The sequence below is a fragment of the Equus asinus genome, chromosome 16, assembly GCF_041296235.1.
Source record: "Equus asinus isolate D_3611 breed Donkey chromosome 16, EquAss-T2T_v2, whole genome shotgun sequence".
Lineage (NCBI taxonomy): Eukaryota > Metazoa > Chordata > Mammalia > Perissodactyla > Equidae > Equus > Equus asinus.
This window is the reverse complement of record NC_091805.1, coordinates 47,950,755-47,974,676: the sequence shown is the minus strand read 5'-3', so window position 1 is coordinate 47,974,676 and position 23,922 is coordinate 47,950,755. Positions and strand designations below refer to the sequence as shown.

At 47.0% G+C, this 23,922-nt stretch overlaps 1 protein-coding gene across 1 annotated transcript in view; it reads right to left on the bottom strand.

The window, feature by feature from the left end:
- ATP1A1 (ATPase Na+/K+ transporting subunit alpha 1) overlaps positions 1 to 21,907 on the bottom strand; it is a 30,192-nt gene extending 8,285 nt beyond the window's left edge. Inside the window, exons 1-13 of the mRNA XM_044748931.2 lie at positions 21,486 to 21,907; positions 10,910 to 11,014; positions 10,172 to 10,231; positions 7,855 to 8,058; positions 7,451 to 7,564; positions 6,915 to 7,049; positions 6,683 to 6,800; positions 6,017 to 6,285; positions 5,338 to 5,536; positions 4,996 to 5,105; positions 2,738 to 2,872; positions 1,995 to 2,187; positions 459 to 634 (exon numbers count right to left, since the gene is read on the bottom strand). Coding sequence (XP_044604866.1) covers positions 459 to 634; positions 1,995 to 2,187; positions 2,738 to 2,872; positions 4,996 to 5,105; positions 5,338 to 5,536; positions 6,017 to 6,285; positions 6,683 to 6,800; positions 6,915 to 7,049; positions 7,451 to 7,564; positions 7,855 to 8,058; positions 10,172 to 10,231; positions 10,910 to 11,014; positions 21,486 to 21,497 — 1,830 coding nt within the window. The 5' untranslated portion in view covers positions 21,498 to 21,907. The remainder of the gene's footprint in view (positions 1 to 458; positions 635 to 1,994; positions 2,188 to 2,737; positions 2,873 to 4,995; positions 5,106 to 5,337; positions 5,537 to 6,016; positions 6,286 to 6,682; positions 6,801 to 6,914; positions 7,050 to 7,450; positions 7,565 to 7,854; positions 8,059 to 10,171; positions 10,232 to 10,909; positions 11,015 to 21,485) is intronic.
- Positions 21,908 to 23,922: the final 2,015 nt, after the last annotated feature.

Sequence of the window (23,922 nt, the reverse complement as noted above, 5' to 3'; positions counted from 1 at the left end):
AAAAAGAAACAAACACCCAGCAACAAGGAAGGCTAAACAAACCACACTCTATCAGGACACCTGAATCGTACCTGGCAACTTAAAGAGAGACAGAGAGTCCACGGAACATTCATTACAAAACCAGCTAACTGAAAACACGGAAGACATGCCATGCCCTGCGTGAAGCATATTAATCTAGAATGCAAGTATTTCAAAATTTAAAACCTTGCCAACTCTTTAGCTCTTTTTAATTCACTTACATTTCTTTCAAAAAAGTTTTCTTTTTTTCTAAATCTTTCTTCTGTTTACACTAACGTTTTAATACTATGTGGTCTTTTCTGGTGGTAACTAAAGCTTGGGAGACGAGAATACTCCAGGTGAGAAAACCAGCTGGCCATGTGGCCCCCAGGAGACAATGCCACTAACAGGGTGCCCAAAAGCACACAGAGGGGATGCCACGGACGCAGACTGGACGCTACCTTAATCCCAGCGCTCCGACATTTGCCCACGGCATCAGGCACGGCAGCTCGGGGAGGGTCGATCATGGAGATGAGCCCAACGAAGCAGAGATTTTCAAGAGGGAAATTCACATCGTCAGTGTCAAACTGGAAGCCTTCGGGAAACTGTTCGTCGGGCAGGAAAAGGTGGCAGAAACCTGAAAGGAGGGCAGGGAGCTGGTGAGGATTTTCAGAAATGGAGGCAGCAGAAGGACAACAAGCAGCTTCTTATCCATCCTATCTGCCTTTGCTGAAGGCTTAGTTTGGACTATTTCTTAAAAGTCAAGTTTTATAACAGAATGAAGGTTCTGTTTAACATTTATGAATGGCATAGAGTCACTGAAAGGAAAAACATGCAGAAGACAGCACCCATCAGCAAGCCTCAAGGAAGAGGAATGGCTTCATGTGGAGAAGACTGAATGAGATGACACCAGTCCTGAACCCCAGGAATTCAGGGTTTGAGACCTGCCCACTCCGTTACTTGGATTTGGCAAATCATGTAATTATGTGTCTTGGCTTCCTTCTCTGGAAAAGTCGAGGCCACATCTCTGCTCATTGTTCATTTAACCAAAATATCTGAGTGCCGCCATCATGCTAGCTGTTTTGAGGATAAATGCAGACACATTCTGCCCAAGGGCTTATTGCCCAGTATTATTAATACAAAAACCACAATGGTCAAGACATTCCTTTCAACGTTGTACGAAGGTTACAGGGTTCTTTAAAGTGGTAAGAGGTGCCAGGTGGGTTCAAGGAAGAGAGACTGCTTCTCCTTTGGGGTGGTACATGTAGGGAAACAAACACTTAAGATAACATAGTGGTTTTTCAGTTGGATAGAGATGTAAGACAGACACCTCAAGGTAGATGAGGGAGCAGTATGAACCTGAGTATGGGGCCAGCCTATCAGTTCTAAGTTATCTAAGCTAAGGAGAATAGGAAGAATTAGATGAATAATGAATTTTTATCTGTCACCCTACAAAATATTATAAATGCCACTTTGCCAATTACATCAGACAATGGGTAACATGTAGTTCTAATCTGCAGGGGCTGACAGAATAGAAAGGGCAAAAGTTTACTGTCTGTCTAACTTAGGAGCTGCCCACGTCAGTTCCCACGCACATTCTCAACCCTTCGGTGGCAGTCAGGAAATGGCTTTATTCTAGATGTCCTGGGAATTAATTAACTTTAATTTCATTAAGTTTACAGATCCTGGACATAGCAACAAAGGTTGGAAAATAAAACTCTTCCTCTCCTATTTTTTTTTTGGCAAATGGAACTGACCAATATGACACCAAAGGTCTAAGTATGAGCCAGAAGCAAACCAGCAGGATTGTGTTGCCTGCAGCCCAATAAAACAAACATGTCTCCAGCACTTACTGTTTTCCCAACAACAGGGGGCAAATAAAGTAGTAGGAGGATTGCTCCTGACAGGCTTATGGGGAGGTCAACAAGTTACAGAGCTTAATATGCTAATTTGCAGCGGTCTCCTAGACCCGCTGTGTTACCAGGTTATCTGCGTACCGAGCACTCGCTCTCCGAGGCCGCCCAGCTCCAGGTAGGCGTTCTGAAAGGCATCTTTCAGCTCCTCGTCCAGGGGCTGCTCCTTGCCGTTGAGGAGGATAGAGCTGCAGCGGTCCAGGATCCTTTCCGGAGCACCTTTCATCACCAGCAGGTGCTGGGGCTCAGACGTGTTGGGGTTCTTATGAATGGACAACTGTAAAGGATTGTTGAGATGTAAATGCTGGATGGCTGGGCGGGGCAGACCACAGAGGGTAAACAAAGCCCCCTTACTATTCAGTATTTGTTATGAAAAAGACCAAGACCCCCTATTCCTGCACTATGAAGGGTCTCATACCTTGTAACATACTCTGACTGCTACAGAAAACAAGCACGATAAGATATTCATAAATCCCTGAACACGTGTTCATATACAAACAGAAAATTCGGGAACAACGGGACTGACACACACTTCTGCACCTACACCCCTCCCCAGCCCCTCCTCACACACCCATTTCCACTCCAAACCACAAATAAATATTCAAAAGGACCCGAACAACATTTTAGGAGAGGCTTCGTTTATCCTACTGATAGTCAAGTAAATTAGGATTTTCTATATGTAGTCAAGGGTAAAACTTAAAGCTTTCATAAAAAGTTTGAATGATTTGCTTTTAGAAAGCATTTAAGCTTCTAACATTCCAAGAGTTCTTCCATCGACTGCTCCTCCTCCCCATCTGTGCCCTCGCCCGCCTCGCGCCCCAGGCCACCTGGTACTTGTTGGTGGAGTTGAAGGGAATCTCCACGATCTTGGGGTATCTGTCCCTCATCTCCTTCACAGAGCCGCAGCACAGCTCGATGCATTTCAAGAGTGCTGACTCGGAGGCATCGCCTGCGACGGCCCGCTGTGAACAGAGACATCGCCTGTTAATCACCACGAAAACGCTTCACTAAGAATCGCTGAAAGAAATAATCAGAATGTATTGCAATCTCGTCAGAAGCAGAGCAGAGGGTGGGCGAGGAGGAAGCAGCGTTTCGGAAGGGCAGCCCAACCTTTAGCACGACCCGAGGGCCTCACAGCCCCCTTCAGACTCGAACTCCAACCTCCTCCTGGTCAGCCCCCTTCCCCACCCCACACCTGGCTTCTGGTAAAAGAGGGGTGCGCAAAGGTGTCGCTGCCCTTGGGAGCAGCACACACACCCTTCCAACCCACGTTAGCCTGTTTCTCCTCTTCCCCGTGGAAAAGACTCAAAGCCAACGTTATTCCCAAACATATTTCTGGTTGAATCCGAAAATACCACACGAGGACACAAATATTTACAGCACCCTTCACTGCCCTACGATTTAAAAGAAAACAACCTTAGGTTCTCAGGACTGAGGGCCAACCGTCTGTGTCAAGGGGAGAACAGAAGACTTTATATTCTAATCATAATTCAATTGTGCAAAATTAGCTGGGCCTGAATGATGTGAACTGGAAGTCACAGAATTAGCTATCATTTTAATCAAAGCCCACCCTTCAGGCAACATATACTTGTATTTTGTGTGATATATTGTGACACATATATTTCACATCCTGAAAACATTCAGTTGCAGCCAACTTTTATGCAGATGAACATTTTAGAACTTTGACATGCAAAGCTATACATGCAGATGAGCAAAGTAACGCTCACTTACAAATATAGTCCCCTTTCATAAGAAGGGTGGCTAGGTTTGGTAAGAAACATGAAATAAGGGAGATTGCTTTTTTATTTTAAAAGGAATTTTTTTTTTTTTTTTTTTTTTTTGGTGAGGAAGATTGTTGCTGAGCTGAGATCTGTGTCAATCTTCCTCTATTTTCTATGTGGGATCCCACCACAGCATGGCTTGATGAGTGGTGTGTAGGTCGACACCCAGGATTTGAACCTGTGAACCCTGGGCCGCCAAAGCAGAGCACGCAAACTTAACCACTACACCACCAGGTTGGCCCAGGGAGATCATTTTTAATAAAGGCCAGTTATTAAAGTGGAATAGAGGCCCAGACTTTTTTTTTTTTTGGTAATAATGCCATTGACATGGCCCCATCTCATGCTACCTTTCTGGGGCTTTTAAATTAGGAAAGATTTAATACTTGTGAGTCCCTGAGCTCAAAGCCTAGAAAATTTCCATTTGAGCTAAGGAAAAACATGAAGGAGGCATCTCAAGTTTTATCCCATGAGAAACAGCATCCTCCTCAGAGCAACGTCAATTCAATGCGAAGAGAATGTCCTTTAAAGACTAAAGGAATGCCGTCTTCCTGGAGAAGCCATCTCAGTCCATCTAACCCACATTCCCTTCGACAACTGGGTTTCTATGCAGAATGCCCACAGGCAGCTTTGCTGAGAGCAAGTGGGCTCAGAGGGCCTCACACTGCTTTCTCCTCCTATGGGACCTTGTGCACCTCGTGACCTTTCTGGGATTGCGTCTTCACTGGGAAATACAGTCAAATCTCAGTCATTTCAAATTTCACGCAAATTCCAGGAGGCTGAGCTTATTTTTGCATCATTAGTAAGCAAGCTAAGAATAAGTAAGATAAGAGAAATAGCTGAGCTATTTTAAGAAAATAAATGGCTTAAGGGATTTACTGGAATCTACTGTATCCTAATATGCAAATGCGATTATCGAGTCACAAAAGCAGCCCCACTGTCTGCGAGGTTGGGCGACAGCATGTGAATGCAGAATGGTAACGCTGGATTTTATTAATTAGGTTTTTCACCAGTAGAGATCACCTACCTAACCCCCCTACTCCTCTGGTCAGTTTTCCTGTATATTCCCTTTTCTCCAACTTATAAAGACCACAGGGAACTCTAAGTACTTCGGGATCCACAGGCAACACAAGTCACACACAGCCAAGCATCACAGACCATTCCAAGTGTCCTGTGATGAACAGCTACTTTATACAACACAAATGTCACGTGCTGTTCACAGAGAACACTCAGGTGGTCGTTCTCGTGTGGTCTCTACACCCCCCACCCCCCGGCAGCCTGATGCCCACAGGGACGCCTGAGCGCACCTTAAGGATGGGGATGTTTTCCTGGTTAGCCTGAAACACTGCTCTGTTGCAAAGACCCGCAATTCTGGACAGAGAGAGCCAGGTGGCTGAAGTCTTGTCGAATGAGACACCTGATGAAAGCAAGAAAAGACAGGGAAAATAATGCATTAGCTTTGTATTAGAAGTCCCATAAAAATGTGAAAGGCTACATCTCGTTTCCCAATTAATGAAACTAATCAGGTTTTAGGCATTTTTTCACCCATGTCTGTGGGGCAAATTCATTTTTTTTTTAATTGATAGGCCAAAAAAAAAGGAAGAAAGGAAGCAAGGTGAGCAGCCACATGGAGGGGGCCCTAGTCTTACCACTCTGATTCTCAGTCGTGTCGGCCTCGTGGATTTGATTGTCAAACCACATGTGGGCCACTGTCATCCGGTTCTGAGTCAGCGTTCCAGTTTTATCTGAGCAGATGGTGGATGTGGACCCCAAGGTCTCCACAGCTTCTAAGTTCTTCACTAAACAGTTCTTCCTGGCCATGCGCTTGGCAGTGAGGGTCAGGCACACCTGAAAAAGGTCAGCAACCACATTTCTTCACACAGCCAGCTTGGATTCTACACAAACTCCAGCTACACCCCACTGTGGAAAAAAATCTGTCTAAAATTAAATCTCTCCAAGCTTCCTCTGAAGAAATAATAATGGTAATATGTATATGAGGCTTCCCTTTACCCGCCAAAAGTAACGTATTTTACCACATTCTATTTCCCCCACTCACCCCCAAGTTTTTCTTCTTTCTCTGTTACACTATCCTGGATCATGTGATAACTTAAGAAAAAATTTATGCTTTTGGGTTACTATCTTCCAAAGAGAAACATGCCAAGGTCTTTTCACTGTCTAACCCTCCTATGTGGCTCTGAACAAAATCGATACACATTTGTGAGATAAAACCTAAGATGGCAGCCCCTTAGGAGAGGGTAGTGGATGACTCGTACACTCATGCAAGCTGATCTGAAAAAGAGCGAAAATCGCCTTCCCCAAGGCTCTTACCGTGACGGTGGCCAGCAAACCTTCTGGCACGTTGGCTACAATGATACCGATGAGGAAGATGACAGCTTCAAGCCAAGTGTACTCGAGGATCAGAGAAAGGATGAAGAATGTCACACCCAGGAACACGGCCACACCCGTGATGATATGGATAAAATGTTCAATTTCTGCAGCAATAGGAGTCTGGCCCCCTTCCAGCCCAGAAGCAAGTGTGGCAATTCTTCCCATCACGGTGCGATCCCCCGTGTACACGACAATGCCACGTGCAGTGCCTTAAAAAAGCAGGAAGGGGGAGTTTTACCAAATTTTATCAAAGAAGCCACACAATTTGCACAGTTACCTGGCATGGTTAAAAAAAGAGACAAAAACGCACATTTTTAAAGGCCAGCTCTTGGCGGTGTCTACTGATTCTTTTAAACCAGAGACTTTGCTAGATCAGCAGTGCCAACCAAAGAGGTAAGCTGGAGGTGGAGGAAAGAGGACAAACAGCCACCAAGTTCTCTGCATTTTCCTGCCAGCAAGGGAGCCACTTCTGCTCCGTGCTTGACCGAAGTGGTCAGAAAAAGAGCCAATAAAACAGAAGAGAAATCACGTCTACAGTGGTGGTGGTGGTGTTAACACCCAAGATAAATGCCACGGCCTGCTGAAGAGTGCCTTAATATGGTCTACCTTCAACGCAGTTGGTTGAAAAAAAGGCAATGTTCCTCGTCTCCAGGGGGTTTTCATTTGTGAAATCTGGAGACCTGGTCTGGGGTTCTGATTCGCCAGTGAGTGAAGAATTATCCACCTGTCCGGGAGCAAAGTAAGAAGTGCCTTGTAAGTACACCAGACTCGTGGTGGGTTGCTGGCCTGATCGCCCCACTTTGCTCAAACAGCAGCGGTCCTGTTCGAACCCACCCACCTTGCAACCGTTTGCAGATATGATCCTGAGATCAGCAGGGATCCGGTCTCCTCCTTTCACTTCCACCAGATCCCCTACCACTACTTCCTCCGCATTGATGCTCATCTTCTCACCGTTTCGAACCACAAGTGCTTGCTTTGGGAGGGGAAAACAGTTTACACGATTAAATCACAGAAAAATGGATACCAACAAGGTGAAGGTAGTGTCAGAACAAGAAAATCAAATTACAAAATGATCTGTAATCCTAATTATCTGAAGGCATAACAAAGATATTATTAATCTTTTTATTTATACAAGTTGTGGTTATCTAAGAAGCAGGCCTCTTGTGCCCATCACGATCGCCCTTTCAGTGTTCGCTCAGAGGGAAGACAATCACTTTCTGGGGTCTAAGAAAAGGAGGTCTGGTTTTGAGTGGGAGGGAGAAGGCATCCCTTTCTCTGATGGAGTCACTGAACACCTGGAAAACCTTAACTTCACTCCAGTTCCTTCTTGGGGCTGCCAAGTCGCCCAATGGGGAAGGCCAAAAGGAGAGGTACCTGAGGGACCATGTTTTTGAAGGATTCCATGATCTTTGAACTTTTAGCTTCTTGATAGTAGGAGAAACAGCCAGTTATGATGACGACAGCTGACAGCACCACGCCAAGATACAGCTGGGAGGGAACAAACAAGTCAGCACTGCATGGCTTTCAGTAAAGAATTGGGAACATTCAATTTCGGACTGAGTAAAAAAAGACTTTAACAGAGATCAAGGCCTCAGAAATATAGAACCCACTTCTTCATATATATCCTTCTAGAGACCATGCACAGGAGGGTCAGAAATGGAATCACAGAGATGCTTCGTCACTAACTTGACAGACTTTTGGAAATGTTCTAGATGAATCAGACCCTGAGGATACCTCATGCATACCCAACAAGCCAAATGAGGAAGTATAGCACTCACATTATCATTTTGAGGCTCCTCTTCTGTAGCAGCTTGGATGCCATAAGCCAAGAAACAAAGAATTGCTCCAATCCACAGTAACATTGAGAAACCCCCAAAGAGCTGCCGACAGAATTTGACCCATTCAGGAGTGGTGGGAGGGGGTGTAAGGGCATTGGGACCGTCTCGGGCCAGGATCTCAGCAGCTCGAGCAGTTGTTAAGCCCTGAGAAGTAGAGGAAGATGAATAAGACAAACGTCTCCAGGACTTACAAGCAAATGCACCCACCTGATGGCTGGAAAGCTGCAATACAGGATTCAAGGAGGAAACATACTTTCCGGAGCCAAGTTCTGATGAGGATCCCCCACATGGTTCAGGCAAACAATAGCCCAAGTGTCCTAAGGAACCCACAATACCCAGATTAAAATTCTTTTTAAGTTGATCCATGGGACAAATCTGAACCCAGTCTGTCCTCTTCTAAGTTTTAAATGAGGGATTCATGCCAAATTACATTTTTACCAAGAAGACATCTATTTTAACTAATCGATTCAGTTTTGCAAATTAGGAGCTTTGAGTTTTCTGTGTATTGAATCCGTCAGGGAAGGAAAAAAAACCCTCTATAAATATCAGGGGCGGAAAAAAAATCTCTGTAGGAATCCAACTTGTTATTGGGTTAACAGCCAGTTTTAAGTATAGAACTTCATCCTTTGGATGGCAATTAAAACACTGTCTGGCAGGGAAGTTCACGTGTGTGTCTATTTTAGCCACCCCCCCGTAAGCCTGTCACTTGGGTCCACTGTACTGAGGCCCTGCTACTTGCTAATGGGCCTTAAAAACAAGATTCACCAACAGCAGACAGATATAAAGCAACTGTGAAGAGGGAAAAATGGATTACTTTCATGCTATCAAATACCAAGTCAGAAAAAAGACATAAAACACATGTTTGCGCAGTGTCTGTACATACGTAGCTTGCGTTCATGTTATCTCTACATTGCAGTTAAAGAGTGTGGGGCAAGAGCGATTAAGCAGTAAGGGACACGAGGACTTATTCAGGGCCCTCCTGTGCCGAGTTCATGATGTGATCCCTGGACAGAACAAAAACCACCAGCACCAAGACGCCTGAGCAGCTCTACACGCCAAGCACTGAATTCAGTGCTCCAAATTAATGCTTAACTCTCATCACAACCCCTTTTTAGGTATTATTAACCCCATTTTACAAGTAAGAAAACAGACCCACAGCATTTGAGTGACTGACAGGGTCACAGAGAAGACACTTCATAGAACTTAAGTGAGCTAACACACGTGATATGCTCACAGACTGCCTGCCATACCGTGGGCACACGGCTACTGTCAGCTCCATCTTCCAGTCAAGGCCTCCGTCCGCTCGGGGCTCAGGGCATCGGTGCTAGCCGCTTTCTCAGAACCTCTTGTTAATTTATTGAAACAATGACTACACATTAGCCAGGACTCAACTTGTTCCCCAGACTTCTTAATGGTGTTTGGAAATAATAACACCCCCGCCACCCCAAACTCAGATGTTTACTTTTCTATCATTTGTGGCAATTTCTTTTTCTTTTTTTGACGAAGATTAGCCCTGAGCTAACATCTGTTGCCAATCCTCCTGTTTTTGCTGAGGAAGACTGGCCCTGAGCTAACATCCGTGCCCATCTTCCTCTACTTTATATGTGGGACGCCTGCCACAGTATGGTTTGACAAGCAGTGTTAGGTCCACACTCAGGATCTGAACCAGTGAACCCTGGGCCGCCAAAGCAGAACATGTGAACTTAACCGCTGCGCCACCCGGCCGGCCGCTGTGGCAAATTTAATAGCAAAATTCCCCAGGTAACAAGGATACACAACACATATTCTATTGAAAGTAGTCTTCAAATTGTGTAAAAAACAAGTTTGAATAACGGAAGTTCTGACATGCTGCAATGAGCTAGCTGGTTAACACGCAAAAATGGGAACTGTTGAAGATTCAACTGGTTGAATTATTCCACTCAATTTAACAAATGTAGATGAATAAAGGGAAGATTTGTAATCAAAAGGTCAGAATGAGCACAGTCTTGGAGCTATTCAATTTCAAATCCTGATGCTCCCACTTACTGGCTCTCACCCACTATAAAACGGGGAAAATAATGTGTACTTTCAAAGTTTCAGGGGGAAGCAAAATGTTTAAAAAGCACATAAAGCTCTGTGCATGTCACATAGCAGATACTGACACGGTGGCTGTCATTATTCTCCTCCTAGCCGTCCCCAAGGTTAGGCCTGTGATACGGTGGAAAATGGGATGGGGACAATCAGAATTCTGTACAGCAAGTTTCAAATTTGAACATACTCGGCTCAAGTCTGTTCCATATTTGCGCTGAAGTTCATCAAGGCTAAGTTTATGGTCATCCTAAGGGAAAACAGAAACAAAGAAAAGAATTAAATGCTAGACTATACAAAAAGAGGGAAAAAAGCATCAGTGTCACTCATCACTATCATGAGGCTCAGAAAACAAGTTTTTCTTCTGTGCAGAGGTTGGTACAGTCTGCCCACTGCCTAACGGCTTCGCAACCCCACAGCTATCTGTTGACAGCTCTTCACTGCAGGATGGCTAAAGCTGGGTGATGGGGGCCCTTCCTGCCTGCCACATAACTTCAGAGGAACTCATCCATCTTGGAGAGCTAGTAAAACCTTGTTTGCCTTCTCTGATGACCAGGCAGATTCTAGATAAGTTACATCTGCAGAAGCCTCTACAGCCTGGCGAGGCTGGAAGTTCCCAATGTCCAGTATGATCCAGAAACAGAGAAAAGCAAAGGCCCAAATATCAACCATAGTTCCTTCCGTGGATCTTTGGTTATGCCAGAGTGTTGAATAACTTTCCCAACTCTCCAACAGCTTTTAAAATGAAAATTTTCCATATTGACCTCTACAATTCAGTGAGGTCTGTACAACTGCTAGGATCACTTTGCTTTTAAAATAAAGCAAGTCTCTGACAGAAGAATGGGAGGGGTTTGGGACAAGGAGAAAGATATAAGACAATTAATTTTTACAAAGGAGAACAAAAAGCAACCTTCCTCCTAGCACTTACCATAGAAACTTCTTTCTTCAGTTCATCCATATCCCTCTCTTTCTTGGCCTTTTTCTTGTTGCCATGCTCTGAAATAGCTGCGGGTTCATATTTATCACGTCCAACCTACAGGAGAATGTGGGAAAGGTGTGGATGTGAATTAGGAACAGCATCTCAAAGGTGAAGATTCTGGAGGAGGGGATTTCAGCAGTTTTTAGGATAGCCATGATTTTGGATAGTCACTGGGACATTCACAGAAATTTATGTGCTTATGCGGCATACTAAACAGAGCAATCTATTATTTATACTGTCATCATTAGCTCAAGGCAGGTCACCTGCACCCAAGGGCATTAAGACCAGTAGGAAAGTCACGGCAGGCTTCACAATGGCCTTGTCAGTTCCATTTGAGGCGAATGCAAAGAGAGAGGGTTGCACTGTCAAAATCTCTATACTGCAGCCTTCCATGTTCCCCACTGAAAGAACGAAGCCACCTTTACATATCAACTTAGAGTACAGTATTATACTTATGTGTTTGCATTCTGAATAAGACAGGTCTGAATTAAAACTCTGGGTTCACCACTTACCAGCAGTGTCCCCTTAGGCAAGTCACTAACCCTTCAGTTTCCATTTTTTCTTCTATAGCGTGGAGATAACAGCACCCACCCCATTTCACATTCTAGAGAGGACTAAATGATATAATACACGAAATGCTAGCCGCTTTTATTGTTACGTTTGAATTCTAGCTTGCAAAGTCATTAAAAATCAATTTTAAATATCTTTATGGCTCATATAAGAACAATGACCTTTTCATCTTCTCTTATTAAAATAAGTCAGTCAGTCTAAGGGTCCTGAAAATTCTTTAAAGGAAAAAAGAAGTCCCCACCACAATCTGCAGCCTGAAAATAAAGCCCCCAGATGAAAGTCACTGGAAATGTTTTGACATAAGCAGGATGTAGGAAAAGCGTGTGCATTATCACACAATTCACAGGATCCACCTACGCCTCTTAGAAACTGGAACAATTTTTAGAGAAAATGTTGATTCTATAGTTTAAATATAGATCGTTCCACACTCCCACCCTCTGTTTAAAATGCTTGAGCCTCTCTGCCCTAAGCCTGAACCCACTCCAAAGCTCAGCCTAGGAGCAGAGCCCCTCACTGCAGACCCCCCAGAGGTGCAAAGAGGGCAAAGCAAGGGCAGATCAGCCTTTTCCTTACGGTGGATGGTATGTGGTGCTGTTACTATTATTCAGGGGCTCTCCTTTGTTCACTTCTAACTTTCAGAAGTACCTCTTCAGCTCCTAAAGGAATAAGTAGGAACGTGTATGTCTAGATAAAAATTCTACTGTGCTGACAATAAAGTTTACAAAGAATCGAAGAGTATAGGTGTTTTCCATCACAGCTGCTATGGCTGTAAATAAACACTCACTTGAATTTGAAAATACTCTTATAACTCTAAAGAGAAATCCTGCCCCAAGTTAGCTGGTGTCGCACACACAATGTCACACACACAGACATTTACATTATTTCCATTGTTCAACTTCTGTGGTCACGTTTACAGTTTTCCTTGACTAACAACTTCTTCCAACCAAGTGGAGTCCTTTAGTTTCTATCTTATCTGTTAAGAATGAAGCAGGTCTAAAGATAGTCGACATTCTTGACATTCTCTGCACATTTGTAAGTGCCTCTGAGTACAGTCCCTGGTGCCAGAGTCAAAATGGAAAGAACCACACAGACTGGAAGCAGACAGACAAACATAACAAAAAGAATCATCACGGCTGCCACTGGAGAGGAACCACAGTCTAAGGAGGTATTTCCTTCATATATTTCACAGGAAGGCACAACGCTGAAAATCATTCTAAAGACATTGACCAGGGATCTTGGAAAGACTTCTATGGCCAGTTTGTATTGATTTTTAAAATCCAGTTCACAAATTCTCTTTAAGCAAGTTGAGTATCATTAAAATATATTTAATTTAAATACATGAAACTCAGAGTTGAAAACCCTCTGCCTGGCCATCTGTATGCTTTGATTACTCTCAGACTTTCAATATTTTCCACTCGCAAAGAGGGGGGACAGAATTACTGGTAGCAGCTAGGTCTTGGACTCGTTCCAAAGTTTTATCCCTATTTACAAAATAATCTTGCCTGCAGCTTCACAGTCATCAACGGTTAAGGAGCTGGGAATCTAGATTTCCTAAGGAACCTCCCCTTCTTCATCAATTCATGCTACACAAGGCGTAGCTTTAAACGACGACATTTGTGAAAGAGATTTGGGAAGTATTAACATGTGAAATTTCTTTTCCTTCAAGATTTTAACTTTTTCACTAGGTAGTGTTTGTCCAGAAGACCAAGCAGCTTATACAGCTCAGTTCTTCCCTATGAGTAAGACGACAATTTAATACTAGCTTATCTTGATGGGAACCAAATATTACTTAAGTCCCCATCAGTCTTAATTACTACACTTTCAAAGCAGGAAAAATCTGTGTATGTTGAGGGGAGAGTACAGGGTGGGACAGAGTAACAATGCTAAAATGGGTAAGACAACATTTTCTTTATTATTTCTTCTAAAAGCATTTGGGAAAACCCAATGTCAAGGCAGGGGGAACAGTAAACATGGTTGCCCCAGTCAACTACAGTGACCTTACAATGATTCTGCGCAGCAGGCACACAATTCCTACTTTTTCCATTAGAAAATTCAGATCACTTCTCCCACTCCCACGGAGGCCCCGGGAGTGACCAATTCCCATTGGCAGCATTCCCTTGGAGGCACGCCTTTGATATCTTTGAGGAAAGTACAATGGAAGCTCAAGGTTACCAGTACACCCTTCTCAAAAGGGCCACTTGCGAAAATGAAGTAAGCTGGGTTCTGGTTTTTTTTTTTTCCCATTCTAATTTAGGAAGTAGGAGGTCACAACAAGGGCAGGGGCTTGCCCAGCGTGACACAGCTTCAAGTGTGTCATCACTTCATCCTGTGCTTCCCAGGGATTCCATTCTCTCAAAGATTCACTAGGAGTTTGGCTACCATTTGATCTGGGAAGAGGAAAAGGGTGTCCCAGAGATGGGAAGAGAAAATTCTAATTTTTCTTTCTTTCTTTTTTTTGAGGAAGATTAGCCCTGAGCTAACTACTGCCACTCCTCCTCTTTTTGCTGAGGAAGACTGGCCCTGAGCTAACATCTGTGCCCATCTTCCTCTATTTTATATGTGGGACGCCCACCACAGCATGGCTTGTCAAGTGGTGCCATGTCCACACCCGGGATCTGAACCAGCGAACCCTGGGCCGTGGAAGCTGAACATGCGAACTTAACCACTGTGCCACCGGGCTGGGCATGGGAAGAGAAAATTCTTGACAGGTGGAACCAAGGTTAAAACAGTAACAAGGTCCACTCATTTAAAAACATATACTGAATCCTTACATTGGGGCGGGGGGAGGCCATCCCCAAAATCTGCTAGTGCTCAAGACGCCTTCCTCTTCCTTAGTGATTAATAATTTAAAGGGGGCCAGGTAGGGGACAGACATGACAGGTACAGAAAATTGTCCCCCAATTTAAAAAGGCACACAAAAAAAGTGCGCTGACGTTTAGGAGGGAAGCTTCACTCTCAGAAATAAGCCACAGAGGTCTGCATAAGCTGAAGCTGCCTGGAGGCCTTCATACCCACCCACCCACCAGCACCCACCAGGGCAGGCTTGGAGGGAGATGCTGGCCACGGCTCCTACTGTATCCACACAAGGCCCTGTGGTCAGTAGGAGCTGAGTTCCTCCAACTTCTGAAATTGCTGCCGAACAAGGCCAGTGGGTAACTTGGAAGCTGAGGTGCCCATGACCTGCAGACAGGACTGCTGATGATGCTTTAAGTCAGCCCAAGTCATCTAGCTCTGCCATGTGCCAGCAACAGGACCTTCAACAGCCTGCCTCAGTCTCCTCGTCCCTAAAATGGAGCAACACTCAGTGTAAGGACCAAGAACCTAGAGAAGGCATTCTGATAGTCTGACCAATCCAGGGGCAGCCTTCAAATCTGAAACCAAAACACAGAAAAACTGCACTGTTTCCACAAGTCACAAACAAACAAAAGCTTTGGACTAGCAAGAGGGGCCAGCGGAGGGGGAGGCACTGTCCAAATGCAGCCCATTTCAGAGCTGGCCCAGAGGGCTGCCGAAATGGCACCTCTGAACCCAGTGTGGCAAATTCCACCTTAGCAGGGAAGTTGGGGGGTGGAGGGGGTCCCTGATCCTGCAGTTGCCTAGAGGCACCCCCTAGTCTGGGCCAAATCTTTATGTGAAAAGGGTGGAGGGGGCTTTCCAATCTTCCCAGGACCATTTTAGTTAACATATAAATTACTACCGTTCCTCACTTAACATGAAAACTCTTTTTAAACCTTAAAAAAAAACCACCCTCGTTTTGGGTTTTTATTTCATCTCATCCATTAAAACTTAAGGAAAATGGAAGAAATGATCAAGCCCAGTTCATTACACCTTCATCGCTCCTTAACGATGACATAGTTGAGTTTGCATACACGGAATTTTCTGGCCGGGGATCTGAGGTCTAGGAGAGGACTGGGCTGCGGGAGGGCGCGCACGGCCACAATGCTGCAGCTGCTCTGCAGCTCTGAGCGGCATTCAGGGCAGTGAAGGAACAGCTTTTCCCTGCAGAGGAGGCGACCCAGGGGACCACCATAGTCCTCTCTCACTCACCTAAGCACGCAGCATGCTGGAGAACGAGCACGTAGCGAGGCAAAGCAGTGGGTCCCTGTGGCAGCGCAGCTCAGTGCCAGCAGCCAGAAGGGGGCAAAGAAAACAGCCCCAGCTTTAGCCAGCAGGTTCCCTTAGCCCCAGATGAACAAGGCTTAATCTTCTTCCCCAGTCTGCTGCCTGCCAGCCCACCCTACCTGCAAGAGTTAGCATACATCCATAATCATCATAACCCTTCTATAATATCTAAAGGACCAATATACTTTGGCCCTTCTACCTCTTTAAGAACGTGCCTTGTTTTTCCAGTTATTTAAACAACACAACTCTTTTCAGTGGGATACTCGACCTCCCCGTTAAGCACCTGGGTTACGAAGAGTTACAACTTTCTGCGCGTTCCCTCCACCCGCCGCCCTCCTCACCCCTTTTGTCACTGTGCCAGGCAACTCTTTGGCTAGTGCTACTCAAAAGAAGGTGTCGGTTTGAGAGAGAATGGATTAACAACTGGCACAAGCGTTAAAAGAGGACCGGATCAATTCACAGTAAGGCCTCATCACTCCTTGTTGGTACCCCGCCGCCGAGGGTAGGAAGTCAAACAGCTGCCAGGCTGAAGAGGACAAAGGCAGCACAAGGCCCTAGAGAAATGTCACGTCAGTTGAAACAATACAACAGATTTGGCACGATGGAAGCCTCAGGTGCAGGATAAAAGAAAAACACAAGAGGATAACACCCCAAAGTGCACAAGGGCCCTGCCCTCACTATGATGCGAGACTGGAAAGATCCAGTGAACACCAAGACCCATCCATCCATGAAAGCTTACACACTGATTCTCAGGTCCCCAACAATCCAAGTCCCAAAGACACAGCAGAGGTCGCCAAGAACCGGCTTCCCAGATCACCAACAGAAGATATTTAATAGCGGTGACTGTAGTGGTGACTAAACAAGGTTTGAATACAACCAGATCCAGAGAAATTAACATTCAGATGTAATTCATCGTAAAGTCACAAAGGAACTAAGGAATGGGGTCTACTGGCCAAAATTCCTCTGGCTCAGGACCCAAACGAAACCAGAGAGAAAAACTGGAGGGTGGGTTGGCGGGTGCCTCTGTTCCCTCTGATGGAATCTGCTCTCCCGAACATCAGTCAGACAAACGTGAAGAACTTCTTGTGGATTCCTGACAACAGACTTCAGCACAACTAATGAGGTGAGTCGTATGCAAAGAACAGTCTCTCTATGACTCCAGCCGAAGAACACACTTCCTCTCATACGCTCAATTTGTAGCAACGTGAGAAAGTGCAAATCTGACTCGGTTATGTCTCCTGCTCCCAAAATACATAAATGAAGGAGAGTTTAAAAAAATAGTTCGCGGATTTCAAAATTCTCTTTACTTCACATTATCCCTCAGTGGACATGTGTTTTCAGCATAATCCAGAACTGGACAGCTCTGGCAGGGATGAGCAGACATCCTGCCCGGGGTTTTGCTGTCCAGAAGCATTCACTCTGATTACTGTGAGCCCATCTGATCTGACACTTGTGTTTCTTCTTCTGGCCGGTTGGCTGGCAGAGCGCCCTGGGCAGCTCGAAGGAGGCACCACAGCACAAATATTCACCCTCCCTCCTGTCACCGAGGGCTGAAAAGTCCACTATATTTTGCAAGACTTTTACAAAGACTTTAAAAATGTAAAGTCCTTTACTTGAAAAGTGAAAGTAGACGAAAACGCTCCAATGCTACTAAACAGGAGGTCAGCAACATCAACTGACACTTCCATGTGGCTTCTCTTTGGAGAGTAATTAATACTATTTCCCATTATTTTCAATCTTTAACATGCTTTTCAGGTCAAAGAAAAACTGTTCTCTAGTTCTGAAAGGGCTTAAGACTAACTGGTGAACAGCAAACTCATAGATTATAAAGATTTGATCTCCCAGTGCCAAATGCTTTGCGAGACCAACAACAATAGCCACAACTCATGTGATGCGCTCACTCTAAACGGAACAGAGAGGACTTCACTCTGTCCTAAGGGTGAGTCTTCACCTAAGGGCCTGATGAGAAAATGAAGCTGCAGGGACTTTTTTTTTTTTAACCTTTTTGTTATTAAATGAAGAAACCTACTTACTTTTCCATACAAAATCCTTCAAAAACTATTTTTGTTAAAGCCCCTTTCTCATTCCTAAATTTGGATATATTTAAAAGCACACAGCCTGATTTGAACGGAAAGTCACTTTTCTGTTAATTTGTTGCTAAAATAGTCAGAAACAATGATTGAGAAGGGTTCTGGGACGGAGCCTGGATGAGTACCAAGTGTACTGTGCTTCATAATGTTGAGTTCACTTTTTTTTTTTTGCTGAGGAAGATTAGCCCTAGGCTAACATCTGTGCCAATCTCCCTCCACTTTATACGTGTGTCACCTCCACAGCATGGCTGACGAGTGGTGTAAGTCCATGCCCGGGATCTAAACGCACAAACCTGGGCTACTTAAGTCATGCAGGCCAAACTTAATCACTATGCCATGGGGCCTGCCCCTGAATTCACTCTTTATTTTCAAATGCAATTTAGCAATAACACTTCCACAGGTCTGTATATCTTAAGTTTTAGTCCTCACGTGGAGAAACATTTTACTGGATTTTTAAAAACCCCTTCTTTTTTGGTTGTTGGGTTTAGCCTACTTGCATTTTCAGATTTATGATGCAGACCTCCCCCTCTCCTACCCTCCCACCCAAAGGTGAGTCACTAGAGTGTTACAAACTTACTGGCAGAGAACACTACAAATTAACAAACAGTAAGTTACCAAAAGAGGATACGCCCTCAGAACAGGGTACAGAAAGAACTCGGCCGGGAGCTGTCACACTCACATGCTGAACGCTTAACAGGCCAAGGGTGTGACGACACAACCCCAACCCTCTCCTCCGTGCCCTGGCCTAGTCATCGGTTCCTCCTGCAACGGCTGCATTTGCTCCCGGCCAGGCCTGGGCAACTTTCCACTGAGGACTCTGCCTGACAATGTTTTCAGTCTAAAGTACTAGCTTTATAGCAGCCAGAGGAGATTCAGTCACACATTCAAGCTGAGCTCCAAAAGGGCAGCTGATAATGTTACCATACGACCAGGATTTCTGCTGACATGTGTGTGCCTCGTGCAACCTTCACCTGAACCTTTTCCCCGCTCCTCTTTAAATCACTACCCGCAAGCGATGATTTATTTTCTAGGTAACTAAGTTAATATTCAAACAACGGACAAGTAAAAAGTGAAGGACCTGGTGACCCCCCCACCCCCCACCACCTCGGTCTTTTGTAAACTTAAGAAGATAAAGTTTTCGTGTGTACCTTTGGTGAGCTGAACAGTTGTGGGTGGCAGGCCTGGCCACGGATTTAAGCCAAGTCACTGGCAAAAACACCCAATATGAAAAAAAGGACAAAATCCTATTTCATCCAGGAATGATTCAGCAGGAGCTGTTCTTTCCTTTTCTTCCCAAAAGCTTAGGAACTAGATTTTTAAGGAGAAATAAAATCACCTGAAGTATCATGAAAACCTAGGCCCGCAATGGTAGTGGGAAGAGGAGGGGAAGAAATTAACAATGACCTTAAAAAGGAGCTGCCAGCACAGGCTTCCTGGTTAACCAATTATCAGCGGAGCTTTAGTCACCACGCCACCCACATTTTAATCCCCATGTGGAAAAATCCGAACATTTCAGCACAAAATATCTTTCTGAACATTTAGAATATCACAGTAAGTCACGGGGGATAAAAGGAGTAACTTTATCTCAAGAGAATCACCACCACCTGCACACCCACACCCCTTAATGTTCAATTTGTCAGAGTACCCAAAATACGAACTGTGACCCAGCAGACAAGCAGCAGAGCATCCTGTGTTAACCAGCTGTAATCCAATTTTGTGTCTGAGCCACAAACATTTCATTAGGATCCTTTAACATCTTGGTTGAACCTCCACAATCCAGGTGTGTTGCTATTTTTACCCCCTACTGTGCATGTGTGTGGTTATGAGAAAGACACACAAACATATGGGCATAACTTAAACACCTCTCTCATCCATAAATTCAGTATCACAAATACCCCGGTTTCATCTGAAGAATAACTTTAGAGTTCTGCATATAAGACAATGTCAAGGAGTGAGTGAGTGCTCAGGCTGGGGAGATCACAGGCTGGTCAGGGACATCTGGTGTGTCATTAACTAACCATTTGACCTTGAGTGCGTCACTTCACCTTCCTAGGCCTCAGGTACATATCTATGATCTCTACATCCCCCCAAATCAGTAATGTCCGGCTCAGGAAATAAACTTGTTTTTTTGAAGGGGGAGAGAGAAAGGAATGAGCTTTAAAGAGCGTGTTTAAGAGAAGGACCTGGGGTTTGACACTGTGGTACAAGCACAGGCCACTAGCCCAGTTTCCATCGGGAGTACAATCGTGGAACCGAGAACATCGTGGGAAGGCGATCGGCCGTTTGCCTTCAGCTACTTGACCTGGGCCAGCCCTCCACATTTTGTGCTTTTAAAAGATCCAAGCAGTGCATTCCCACTTCTCCCTACTCTCCCTCCCAGGTCCAAGTCTTTCAACTGCCTCCTTCAAAATCCATGTAGAGTGCACAAAGAATGCACCCTCCCTCTTCCCCATCACTCACTGCACACTGGGGAGCCCTAGGAACCTTCCAAGACCTACTACCCGCCAGGCCCTGTGCAAGACCTGAAGATAATAGTGGAGTGGATTCTCTCTTACCAGTATTCCCATGACCTGGTCATTTTATCCCATGAATTGATATTTTCGGGGGTTACTCTGTATACACTTCTCTCCACTAGACTTTGGCCCCGCTGGGGTCTGGGACTCAGTCTTCTGCTTTGGCTACGGGTTATCACAGCTCCGAGTTACAGAAATGTAGGAAGGAGATGTTGTTCTGGTATTCCCACAGCACTCCGTGACTCTCCTGCCCCGGAGACCCCTCGTTCCTTCGGGAACCGCTCTGCTGCGAGTTGGCATTCGTGCCACTGCGTAGTGCCCGCCGCCTCCCGTCCTTTTTCGGGTTTATTGTACCCAGAGACCCTGGGGGCCAGCCTGTCCTCCCTTCCAGGCTCATCCTTCCAGAAAATCTACACAGTCAAAAAGACCACTCCAGTTGCCCGGGCGCATCCTTTGTTTATGGCCAGTGTTCCATTAAAGCTCTCAAAAGTATACCTTAAAGGCCATCTCAGGGCGGCGAAGACACACCCTTTCTGGCACCAGCCCGCTCGACCGGCTCCGCAGTAAGGGGGAGCCAGTTTTTTTCTTGGAGGGAGGCCGCCTGCCTCTGCCGGGAACTAGCTAAGCCCCAGCGCCTCCAGGAGAAGGAGCCTCCGACCCCAAGCCGCCCCCGCGTCGGAAGCCCCCGCCGGGGCCGCTGAGGGACCGGCGGCCGGGCAGAGCGCCCCAGGGGAAGGGGAGGAGCACGCCTTCCCTCTGGGCACGGAGGGCGGAGGGAAAAAGGAAGGCGAGAGCCGGGAGGTGAGGGCGGGCGGAGGAGGGAGGGGAGCCGGGCTCGGGGATGCCGCCGGCTCCCTCCCGGGGCCTCCCGGCGGCCGTCCGCCCTCCTCCTCCGGCCCTGCGGCTCCCGAGCGCCGCCTCCAGGGGCCCCGGGCGCGGCGCGCTGGGACGCGGGGGCCCGCAGCCCCTCTCTGGTCTGCGCCCCGCCCGCGCTGCCGCTCTCCATGCCCGCGGCGCTCCCTGCCCCCGCCCGGCCGGCCGGCCCCCATTCCTGCACTCCCTCCATTTCCCAAGTGCGTCGTCTTTTAAGCCTCGCCGCTCTGCCAGCGCGCGCCGCGCCGCTTCCTCCTTCTCCGCCTCCCGCGGGCTCGATCGCCCTCCTGACTTCCTCCTCCTCCTCCCCACCCCCGGGCCTCCTCGCGCCCCCTCCCCAGCTCGCCGGACACTCACCCCCTTCCCCATGGTGGCGGTGGTCTGTGCCCGGCGCCGGGTCCTGTCGCTTGGGAATGAGACAGAGAAGAAGAGAGAGCTCCCGGCCGAGCTAGCGCGGCCGGGGGAGCCGAGAGGCGGGAGCGAGGGCTGCCGCGGGGCGGGAGCGAGGGAGGACGGCCGGCGGCTCGGACCGAAGCCGCCGCTGCTACTGCCGCCGCCGCCGGGTTGCTACCAGTGCCACTGCCACGTGTCCGCCTCCTCCCGCCGTTGCTCCGCGCCCCAGACCCCGCCGCAGCTCGAACCCCCGCCTCCGCCTCGCTTCCTAAAATATGCAACCTGCGTGCTGGCCCCGCCCACGCCGCGGCACGTCACCGTTGCCGGAGCAACCTGACACCGGCTGTGCCTTGGCTCCAACACCGGCGCTGGCTTGGCTCCGCCCCCACCCCAAACGCCGGCCCCAGCAGCCGCCCCGCGGGCCCCCGCCTGCTTGGGCTCCCGGCAGGAGGGCGCCGGGGCCCGGGGCGCGCGTGCCCACGGCCCGGGAGGCCGCGGCCGCGCCACTGCGGGGCGCACCGGCTGGCTGGGCCGCGGGGCCTCGGGCGCCGTGCAGCTCCCGCCCCCCTCCTCCGGCGCCCTGCGTGGCCGGGCTGCTTTGTGGGGCACCGAAGGTCCGCAGTGGGTGCGGATATGTTTTCGGAACTGGGCTCCCCGAATCTCCGCGGACCCAAAACAGAAACCTCGCTCAGAGGGGCCTTTCCAGGGTATCAGGGAGCTCCTCTGAGACGAAGAGACGCGCCTGGGTGGGGGTGGGAGATTGGGTGCGGATGCAGCCGGCGCCCACCTGCGGTTGGCCTCCCCGGCCTCTGGTGCCCTCCCAAACGCCTCCTGTGGTCTGGGATCCGCGTTATCCGCTTCCCGCTAGGCCCAGGAGGAATGGGTCTGAGCTGGCCTTGCCAGAGGTCCCAAGCGCCCTCCCCTCCCTTTCCTTCAAGACCCCAAATGACAATCCAGAGTGTCCAATGAGTTCGTTCACGGTACAGTGCAAATGAAACCTGCTTGTCCAGTTTGGGGATTCGCTTTTTAGGAGAGGAATCCCGGAAATCTAAAGGAATGCGTATGTTTAGCAAAAGGGGCTGACTTGAGGGGGAAGAGTTTGAAGACCTGTCTGGTGCCCCTCCATGCCTCCCACCTGGCACAGCAGAGCCTCTTTCAGCGCCGGTTGGGGTGTTGTGAGGGACCCTGGGCCTGGAGCGTGACGTCAGCCCGGGAACCCCCCAAAAGAGCCCTGGCCCGGCTGGACTATGGGACTTCGCTCGCATTATAGCTTCTGCTTCTTAGCAGAGGCCGCAAGAGGCTGAAGGTCTCCAACATTTAGAAAGCGAAGTATTATTATTAACAATGCTTTCAGAAAGTCAGGTATACTCTGGAAAATCACAAGATGTGCCAGAGAAAATCACTCCATGTTTCTGGAAATTCCTACAGGAATCAAGGAACATATTAACTTCCTAAACAAGTTAAAGCTGGCCCGATCAACTACATTAATTTTTCATGAACAAAGAAAGATGCGAAGGTTGAAAGAAATGGGGAAAGAAGAAAGGAAGGAAATAAAAAGGAGGAAAAACTAGCAACTATGTTGTCAGTTATAACTTTAGGGTAATTCTTATTCCTTCTAAGAAGAAACTGTTTCTTATGCCAGTCTCTTCCTCTTGTCCCAGAATGTGGTGTTAAAGGCTGGTGCCTCCTCCAGCTATCTTCAGGCTTCGTTAAATCAATCCAGGCTGTGAAGAACAGAGGAATTGTAAACTGGGTTCAAATTCTTGGCTGCTGGAGAAAGAGCCCCCAAATCCAAAGCAGAGTTCCCAACACTGCTAATTCAACAGAGGACATTTATAGAGTGTTATCAGGGCTCTGTCTCCAAGGGTCTAGAAAATGCTTTAATTATATGCCGGTATAGCCACCATACTGCTAACCTGTAGGAGGCTTTGCTTGCTAAAGATCCCATAGCTTGCCTTGGATAAATCATCCGTTGGGCCCTGGTCTGAACAGGAGAAGTGCAGCAACAACGACAAAATGTAGAAAGCAAAAATCTGAACACTGTAGATTTCTCCTGCCAGGTGATCCCCTTTTTCTCTCTTCACACGTAAAATTATCGTTTTTCTTTCAAAGTATAACCTGATAGATCAAGGCATTTCCCTTTGTCTTTAAAGCTATTTATTTGGCAGCTGAAGATTGCGGAAGGTCCCTCCAGGAGGACCTCAAAGTTCTAGCTCTGTTCCAGAGTGGGGAAAACGCACAGAAATATAAGAAATGTTAACTACAATCTGTATTTGCCTTTGCCTCCACATAGCACTTTTACGTATAAAATTCTCTTGGATTCTCACAAGTCTTAAAGGTAAAGGGCTTTAGCTGGATTTTACAGAGTGGGAAACTGGAGGCTCAGGGACTTTCTTCTCAC